The following is a 10313-nucleotide window of genomic DNA, read 5'->3' as shown; positions in this document are numbered from 1 at the left end:
CAACTACCTGACACACACACACATACAACATATATTTGTGGCGTTCATTTGATTTGGGAAATTATTAGATCGAAAAAAAAAGAAAATCTTTGGATTTTTTATTGGATATCATTTTTTTCTTCTGTGAGGCTTACTCTTTTTTGACAAATCTTCACTTACCAAAAACCACCACCAATTATATAATGATGATAATGTTTGAAACAAAAAAAAACTTTTATAATTTTTTTGTATTTGTAATTTTAAATTAAATTGTAATTTCAAATGTAATGATTGTAAAATTGAATTAATAAAAAAGAATCCCTGTTTTGTTGTAATCACAACCAATTATAATTTGTAATTGATTTTTTTTCAGTATTTTGTATTTAAAAAATAATAAAAATTTTTAAAAAAATAATCGATACTATCGATAATTTCGTCCGAAAGATATATCCCCTTTTTTTGAATTTTTTCCACCACGAAAAAAAGAAAAAAATATCGTTTGTCTTTGGGGAGGGGGTGGGTTAACAAAATTCCACAAGGCCTAATTATTATCACGTATGTATCGTATGGAACAAACGATACATACCAAGTTAACCAGCCTAACAATAATGTACCAAAATAACCTTGAATGCACATAGCTAAAAAGCTAAGCTTACCCTAAAAAATGCACTGTAATAAAATTCTTTATTGCACTGCAGTGCCAAAAGTATTAACACTCCGCCTATTTTTGAATTTTTTTTCTGGAGTTTTTCTTTTGTGTTCCATGCATGTGATTGTCGTTGTGATCGTCTTTATGTGTATAAAAAAGCGAACCAAAACCACGTTGTAAAATCATATTTGTATTGTCAGCCTGTTGATCGTTGTCAAATCGTTTGGCATGTTTTTCGTTGGTTGATCATCATCAGCATGGTTGATATTCACACTTTCTCTGAAATCATATTCGCTTGATAATGGTCATCGAAGATCAGCGATCATTTTAATCGTTGTCATTGATTTGTAATTTGTGAATTTCATTTCGAAACGCATTTTTCTTCCAGAAAAAACAAATCAAACCGTTTTGTCGATGATTTTTGTTTTATCCATGTCCAATGGCCGATATTTTTATGGTGTTTGAATTGTTTTCGAATGTTGAAAATGTTAAGAATAAATTCAAAAACAATCTGAAAACCCCTCAACACCATCATCGGCCAAAGAAAACATCAATTTGGTCAGCCAATCAACAACCGAATCAATGGATAACGACGACGACGACGATCAAGGTGACGACGATATTTGGATCATCGAATCATTTGTTTTTCCAGCGAAAAAAATGGATGGTCGGTAAGTGAAGATTTTGTCTCATTGAGTTTTGCCTCGTTTTTTTTTTTGATATCCAAAAATGAAAACATTCGATTTTTTTTTATTTTGATCATTTTTTCTATCATTTTGAACGCCATCTACACTTTACCAAAAAAAACAAAACAAAATCACTTTGCATGCGTTATACACACCCAACACCAAATCATTATTACCAACATGCATTTATTTGTATTGTTAATCAGAACAAGGTAAAACACACAATACTTTTTTTACCATCTTTTATAATAATAATAATCTTTATTGAGTGCGCTATCCGCAAATATTTGCACTAATTGAAAATAAAAATATACAATTATAATCTAGGAGTATCGAAAGTGCTATTCCATAGGGTATGGCTGCTATTAAAGTCACCGCTAACGATGTCGGGTGTGTCTATGTTCTGAGACAGGAAATCGTCTATGAGTTGTAGATGACTGTTTAAATCGTGATTGGAGGGGAAGTATACAGAGAGTAGGAAAAAATCTGTGTGTTGGGAGAAAAATTTGATTTTTATTCTAATATCCATAGTTAGTTTTATTAGTCGCTTTAGTCAATGTTGCCTTATAAATCGGGTATTTTTTGTTGGTTGGCGAATGATCGATGCCATCAGGTTGTTTGCTCGATGTTCCAGGTCGGCGTGCACAGTTGCAACATTCTACTTTTCTATCTTTTGCTGGGCAGTTTTCCTTCAGATGTTGGCCAGGACAATGCAAACATTGAGGGTCTTTCTCTTTTTTTTGGGCAATTAGTTTTGGTATGGCCGAAGCCTGGGCAATGATTGCATTGGACAATCGGTAATGCATCTTCCGCGTGTACTAGACTGAAACCAAGCGATATGTTGCCGTTATACGTTTCCAGAATAATCCTTCGAATTGCCGGGCTGACTTTGATACCAACATTGACGAGATGCTGTTTTCTGTTGTTTCTGAGGTATAACACCGTGATGGAATCTTCGCTATCGTGGGCGTTGTCTATATCTTTGTTATAATTTCTTATAACTGTTGGTATCTGAGATCGATCGATGTGTGTATTGATATATTTTGTGTCCTGTGTATTAACAAAAAAAAATATTATGATTACCACAGACAAATTTTATTTTATTCAATATTCAAATACAAAAGAAAAGCCTTAATTTACAATATTTATGTTATATGTCGCTTCCCCGATTTGCTCTTTCGGAATCCCTTTCAAGAGTATGATGGGGTTGTTACGTCTTGGTTCTTCCGATACCAAGTCATTGGAAGAGTTTATAAGATTGTCGAGCCTCTCTTTTGATTTTTGGTCTTTGGAGAAGACTATTATTTTCCCGTTCGTCATCAATTTGTTTGAGATGACAGCCGTGCCTACTGAGTTTAAGCAAACTAGATTCTTAACTGTTTGCAGCGTATCAGTTGAGGTTTTTTCTTTATTGTAGATGTGTGTTGGTAGTGTCAATAGCCATATCAATAAAAGAATTTTATTTTACTTAAAAGATTAATAAAAAAGTATAAAAAATACAAAAAATATAAATACGTTAACAATGTTATTTCCTGAATCGTCCATTTCGATAGAGTTTTTTTTCGGTATTTTTTTCGGCAAATAATGATTGTTGTCCTCGTCGGAACTTTCTTCGACGATATTCAAAAAATTTGTACAATTTTCCAACTGGTTTTTTATGTTCCACCAATCTTCCGCCTCTCGCGACGAATTGTTGTGCGACAGGTTTTGATGGAAGCAAGAAGTTACATCCGCTCCCCATTATAGCTCGAACGATGTTACTTCAAAACGAGAATGGATGCAACTTCTTTGGTAGGCTTGGCGATTCGAATGGTATATTTTGGCCAGAAGTACCCCAGAATTTCTTGATGAACAAGGACTCCTGGTGCAGACGTGCCAAAGAACGTTCCTGAAATTCTTACTGTGTTTGTAATGCTGTTTCAAGGAAGCGTGCTGCCTCTTTCGAATCGTGCGGTGGAATATTTGAACAATTCGCCATAATAAAGCCATAAATCAAGATAATGAGTCAGGAAGTGTGCTTTTGGCGTTCGGAGATTGTTTGTCCAGCAAAACTGAATAGAGGATTATTTATTTAATTATTACAAATTTAAAACATAAATTTTTTAGAAATACTTGCCTGAGCAAATTCCCAAATCGCTGTCTGCACTTTGTTCTATTTGCTATTTGCACTATTTTGTGTTTGATTAAATCACATTTACCCAAACCATTTAAACTGTAACTTTGTTCAAATCGTCAATTTTCGATCTTGAAAATAGCGAAAAAATCAAGCAACGCAGATTGCGATATGCTGCGGCTTGATTGCTTGCATCCTCCATCAATGATGGGAACATTTCAACTAGACGGCAGAAAAACTCAAATTTCTGAGATATATGAGAATATAAGTAAAGTTTTTTTTAATTATTAACTTTCAAGGTGATGCCACTATCTTCGATGGAGATAATACCACAACGCTGAAATAAAAATTATTAGATGAAAACTTATAAATAATTTCTGAAAGACAAACCTAGCAAGCTTTAGCAAGTCTTAATCAATGGAGAAAGAATTTCGTCCATTGATGTTTGTTTGATGGTTTTTCGGTTGCAAATGAGCAGAGCCGGGATTTTTCTTCGGACTTTGTCCGGTATCGATTGTTATTATCCACATCCATATACAGAGCGAATATTTTGTGATTTCTTCGACCACTTCCAATGGGATTTGTAAATCCGAAAAAAATCATCGCCGTATAGGATAATCCGATTAATAGCAATTCTTTACCAAATAATTATGATCGATCGTGACAGAAAAATATAAATTTTATTTTTCGAAATTAAAAAATCAAAATCAAAATACAACGCATTTTTCTATATTCAGAAAAAACACGTGTTTCCAGCTTTAGTTTCAGGGTCACATATTAACATGACTATTCATAGATATCATGTCAGATCGAATCATATATGCTTTCTGAATATCTATCCAGCTGGTCTTAAGATTATAGTTATTATTGGACATAAATTTAGATTCTTGTTTAATAAGTGCCTTGTTGTCTAGCACTTTGACATCTTTTCTCCATTTGATGGGAAAAAAAACAATAATAATATGTTATGTGTCGCTTCCTTGATGGTTGTTGGTAACGACTTTTATGGATTCGTTTTATTACCGCGCAGCTTCGGTAATTTGGAGACGCCGTGAATATTCGCACTGATCAATAACAGGTTTAAAATAAGTACACAAAGTTAATGTCAGATTATTAACAGAACGTAATTTTATTTAGTATTTAGGATTGATGGAATAATTTTACAATTATAATAATACATGTCATGGAGAAATTAAAATAAAACAAGAAATATTATGAACGATGAAATTTGGTTGAAGAGAATTGTGACCGATGAATAATTCCAAATAGTTGATGTTCGATGTTGATGTTGTAACGATACATGTCTTTCTGCCATCACATAGATTATGGTTTTTATGATAATCTTTAGCAATAGGATTATCCAACCGATGATTCCCTTGTTTGGAAAGTCTTCTTTCTGGTCCTTTTCCATAATTATTTCTTCAGGTTGACTCATATTTCTATGGTACCCTGTTAATTCGATAATCTCCTCGTCGTCGTAATGGCTTCCGGTTAGAAAATTACATCACTTTTTTTAAAATGATTGTAAACGCAAATTGAGGCAAAAGAAACATTTTAATTAATCAAAAATTTTCAACCTATCTTTGTTGGTTATCCCAACCTCTACCAGGATTATCTCTTTCTTCTTTTTATCGAACACCATTAGATCTGGTTTGTTGTTCTCGATCCATAGTTGAGTTTGAATTGATAAATCAGATTTGATTAATACCCTTTCATTTGACAATACGTTTTCAACTTTGTAGTTTTTTAACTTATTTCGACCACTCAGGCCATATCGTTTAGTGAACATAAAATGAAGACATCTAACAATTTCATTATGACGTCGATTGTAGTCCATATTAGATAATATTGTATATAAGCCAGGGTGACCTTTGTTACTAATCGGTCTTCTTTTTCAATCATTTGTTCAAGATGTGTCAATGCCACACTGTGACATCTTCAGGTCGAAAAACTTTGCTATTTATTGTTTCGGAAAATTCGGTTTCAATGTTTGTAAAGTGCTCCATCCGTATTTTGTAGAATTTTATTACTTTTTTGGTTGATGTTGACATCTTGTCCTTTTTTAATCCTTTCTTACACCTTTTTTTCACAAACTTCAGCATTTCCATTAATAGTGGTGTTTTGAGTGCTATGTGAAACTGATTCTGTTTATCAAAACGATTTTTCAATTGAGCAATAATTTGACTGGGCAGATCACATTCTAATAAGGCAGAACGAATATCTTCACGAATAAAACAAAGAATACGAGCATGAAGCATTTTATGTTTCTTGGTTGTTTCCAGATTTACATTCTGTTCAGAAGTGATATCCAATAACTCACTTAAACCAAGACTATCGGCCAATTTCCTTACTTGCGTTAGATTTCTATCAGTATACAACTCTTCTGGATAATCTCCTTTTAATAAGTAGGCTGGAATGAATCCAGTACTGCAATGTAGACAATCTGCGATTATGTGTTGATATTTGTTTTTGATGAATTTATATGTGTTATTCCAAACGTTGGTAGACTTGTCTTCTGTTTGGATAAAATTTACCACTCTTGTTTCGATTTCTCAGCGATGAGCTTGGTGAGATTTTTCTTTAATGCGATATATTTATTGCGATAAATGATTTTGAGGATTGGGTTGGTGGTTTTATGTAGTGTGATGAATTGACCTCTGTGTAAATAGCATGCTCACATGTATATAAACCCAAGTGTTACTTTTATGAGAATTGATTAAGCGATTCTCTTGTCCAACGTAATGATCAGAAGAACCACTGTCGACGTAAAAATAATCAGCACTTTTATTTTCAAAAACATTCACATTTTCAGATTGTATAACATTATCATTATCAAAAGCATTATTAGTAACATTATCAGTATAAAAGGCATTTTTTCCGCCAATTTTGTGATTTTCAGTTAGAGGTCGCTGTTGACTTGATTGACGAACTCGATTTTGACCATTTGGACATATTATAGCAACATAAACAATTATATATGAAAAAACTAATGAGGTTATTTTTTAAAAAAATGAATTAAATAAAGCCGAAATATCGATTTTTTTTTAAATCTTTCAATCTAGTAATCATTTGTCGATATGATCCACTTCATGAATTTTATAAGAATTGTGAAGAATGATGAGTAGATGCATGTGCGGCAATCCACGTTCCAAAACAAATGACCCACTGAAACAATCTGAATACTTATAGCAACACATTTTATACATAATCTTATTGTTTTTAAATTAACAAAAAAAAAAAAAAAATCATAAAATTTCACATGAAACAGAAACACGTGAACACTCAGACAACAAGAAAAGGAAATAAAGGAAAAACAACATTTACACACAACTACCTGACACACACACACACATACAACGTATATTTGTGGCGTTCATTTGATTTGAAAATTATCGGATCGAAAAAAAAGAAGAAAATCTTTCATTTTTGGATATCATTTTTTTTCTTCTGTGAGGCTGACTCTTTTTGACAAATCTTCACTTTTACCAAAAAAAACCAAAGTCAAGATTTTTTGTTTTTCATTTCAAAAAAAAAAAAAAAATTCAAAAACAAACGAAAAAAATCTTATTAATAAACACGAGAAGCGAAGCTTCTCGTGAGTATGGTCTGTAGAGAAATGTGTTAGGAAATTTTTAATACACAAATGTGTTAGAAAGGGTCTGCAGAAAAAATCAGTGTGCGCAACTTTGTGCGCAACATGAATTGCCTCGGGATAGAAACAATTGTTAACGCTTAGGCCCCGGTCTCATTATTATGGGACCGCGGCCTTAATCAGGTTAGGTTAGGTTTGTGCAATTAGGTTTTCCGAGAGGAACTAAGTGAAGCGCCAATATTAGTGGCTATCTTTGGCGATTTTTTCCAATATTTTTTGGACCGATTTTCGGTGAAACCCGAAACAAATGGATAGAAAACAAATAATTGATTGTATCGAATGAATAAATAGTTGGATCGATCGCAAAGAACAAAACTTCAGCCAAAGATTTGGGAGATGGGCGGCGTAGCCGCTCATCTGCCAAATCTACGGCTGAAACAAGTGTGTGTGCTGCTGGCCGAAGGCCGGCAACACACACTTGTTCATTATAATGATAATGTTTGACAACAAAACAAACAAAAACTTTTATAATTTTTTTGTAATTTTAAATTAATTGTAATTTCAAATGTAATGATTGTAATTGTAAAATTTAATAATAATAATAATATTAATAATTTTTTAAAATTAATAAAAAAATTATTTTTGATTAAAAATCGAATATTTTTTCGTATATAAAAACTCGAATCTTATTTATCGACCATTGGGGGTGATGAAGTATTCAATAATATTAATGTTAATTTTAATTTTAAATGAATATGCTTCGGGTGATATTATATTGAATGGAAAATATTTAGAAGAACCGATACGTTTCAAATATAAACCTATCTATGGACTTGACAGTCGTTATAGATGTCCAAAATTGATTCATTCGAATTTTGAAGAATGTGAAATGAAAGCTAAAAAAGAATGGGAAATAATGATCGATGATTATGTAAGAAAACTGTAACTTTTTTTTTCATTATTAATAAATATAGTGTTAATGATGAAATATTTTGTAATTATTATTATTTAAAAGTTTTACAAAACAAAAAAATTCTGTTGCTTCATATGGTCGGCTCTTGATTGCGAAACAGAAGTGGCCAATAAATGTAATCAAAATTTTAGTCAATCAGCTAAAAAAAATACTATTGATTGTTTTCGAGATGGTTGCAATGAATTTTCTTACGGTAGTTGGTCATGTTGGTGGACACCGAATAAAATAAATATCACATTAACGACAGTTATAGCTATTCTTATTGCTCTAGGTATTATAGTAAGTTGTTTTCTTGCTTTTAAACCACCTCGGTATGTGTTGAAAATAACTACTTTGTAATCATTAATAATTACTATTTGAATAATTTACACCATAGATCAGCAAAGATCGATAAAAATTTAGCAAAAATATCATCAGATAATAAGATCATCACCAAAAAAATACAACCAGAACAACCAGGACCAGAATTCTTTCACCGTCAATATATGAATAACACACCAAAAAAACTCGAAACAATATTCGTACCAGCAGATATTGATTTGTCAACATTACCAGGACCAAGTTGGCGAGTATTCGCTCATGTGCCAGCAACACCACCAACAACACCACCAACAACACCACCACCAACAGTAATAGCAGAAGCAACTCAGCCATTGTTAGATGGTGCAATACAATCTCAAATCATTTGATATACAATAATTTCATAGGAAACAAAAATCGAAATTGAAATCAAAATAAAATTATTCATAATATTTATTGAATAATAGGAAAATATTATTTATTAATTATAATATGAATTTAATTCGTTTTTTGGCTAATTAGCATCTTTCAACATTTACTAATTTCGATCTTCTTTTTTCAATGTTTAGTTAATGAAGAAAAACCAAATTCACAAAGATAAACGTTGGAAAATTGAATTAAAATATTTAAAGCAATTTTAGATATTTTTTGGTTGATTCAGATTGAATTTGAATAAATAATCGTTGAATCTTTTGGGGGGTAACCACCAATTCTATTTTGTATTTTCATTTTCTCCAAAACAATTATTTGACTGTGCTTGATTTACGTGTCAGCCATTGCCGCGTAATATCGTTCGTTCATTAATTAATGTCTCGAAATCCATTATTTCGGAATATATCCTGTTTGCTGGTGTGTGATATAATGGATTATCACAAAAGAAAAATCACAAAAAAAATTGGTTTTCGTCAGCCAGAAATTTGTTTATTTGTAATTCCAATATCGATGATGTTGATATTGTAAGTTTTATGAATGATCAATGAATATAATCAAAAGTCCGGTTTATTATGTTCAATTCTGTTGTCTGGTAATGATCGATACATCCCACTATAATCTTCTTCGTGTTCTTTACAATTATTGAGAATTGCAAGTGGATTGCAAGTTGGAATCATTTTTGTCTTTTCAAAAGATGATATAAATCTCTTTTCACCTTTATAGATGTTATAACATTTTGTAAAATAGAAAGAAATTCGCTCCTTTTTATATACTTTTTGTGACAAGCAAAAATAGAAATAGAAAATGATACGGAAAACGCTTTTCGAAATCGAAAATCTATCCATCCATGTATGGCATACATGTACATAATTGACCATTCATATAGTAGGTTATTGTTTTCCGTTTTTAGAAAATTATTACATCACTTTTTTTTTGATTGTAAACGCAAATTAAGGCAAAATAAAATATTTTAATTAATCAAAAATTTTTATTAAATTAAAAAAAATAATAAAGGTTTCTTAAGGCCATCAGAGTGGCCCCATGTTATACCCAAAAATGAAATATCGTCACAGACTTGGATATGGATATGTCTTCGTAACTTTTGTTTTTAAAGCCAATTTTTTGGGTCGTTTACAGACCAAATCATCAGTGAATTGATGCTTTTTCGATTTTGTAATCGTTTTATGATAATTGACGATGTCAAGATATAGGCAATAAACTTTGTATTTTTTTTTGGAATATTCCCGTAAGGGAGGTTGGTGATACCAAATTCATTGCCATATATTGTTAGACGAAGTTTATTTTGTAAATTATTCAATTTTATATAGTCGCTGACATTGTCAGCTTCTTCGATAGATTTGATCAATTCATCGTTTAAAATATATTTTTGATGGGAATGTAATAATAAAATCGATGATTTAACACAGTACTGGCTGGATGAATTTAGGCATTGTTTTGATAAATTCATATTGCCAATATGATGATCGTGTAATTTTTTTTGTAAGTATGGACGAATATTTTTCATTTCTTGTCCATCGATAAATTCAGATAACAATCTGATCATGGATGACAATGGGATATGTTCGGCG

The 10313-nt window shown here is 31.6% G+C and overlaps 1 protein-coding gene and 1 long non-coding RNA gene across 2 annotated transcripts; one reads left to right on the top strand and one right to left on the bottom strand.

The window, feature by feature from the left end:
- Positions 1 to 2493: 2493 nt before the first annotated feature.
- Positions 2494 to 4974, bottom strand: LOC113788852 (uncharacterized). Its single transcript, XR_012847135.1, has 3 exons — positions 3818 to 4974; positions 3431 to 3764; positions 2494 to 3365 (listed from the first exon to the last, which is right to left on the bottom strand). It is a non-coding gene; the product is annotated as an uncharacterized LOC113788852 (long non-coding RNA).
- A 2753-nt stretch (positions 4975 to 7727) lies between these two features.
- LOC113788851 (uncharacterized) lies at positions 7728 to 8748 on the top strand. Its single transcript, XM_075824335.1, has 3 exons — positions 7728 to 7950; positions 8035 to 8303; positions 8369 to 8748. Exons 1-3 carry the CDS (start codon positions 7729 to 7731, stop codon positions 8679 to 8681), a joined length of 804 nt encoding a protein of 267 aa, XP_075680450.1. The 5' UTR covers position 7728; the 3' UTR covers positions 8682 to 8748.
- Positions 8749 to 10313: the final 1565 nt, after the last annotated feature.

The sequence above is a fragment of the Dermatophagoides pteronyssinus genome, unplaced genomic scaffold, assembly GCF_027571235.1.
Source record: "Dermatophagoides pteronyssinus isolate colony J.1.1.1.1 unplaced genomic scaffold, Derpt_VIB-CSIC_2022.12 sq0068, whole genome shotgun sequence".
Lineage (NCBI taxonomy): Eukaryota > Metazoa > Arthropoda > Arachnida > Sarcoptiformes > Pyroglyphidae > Dermatophagoides > Dermatophagoides pteronyssinus.
The sequence above is the reverse complement of the archived record's forward strand: the minus strand, read 5'-3'. Positions and strand labels throughout refer to the sequence as shown.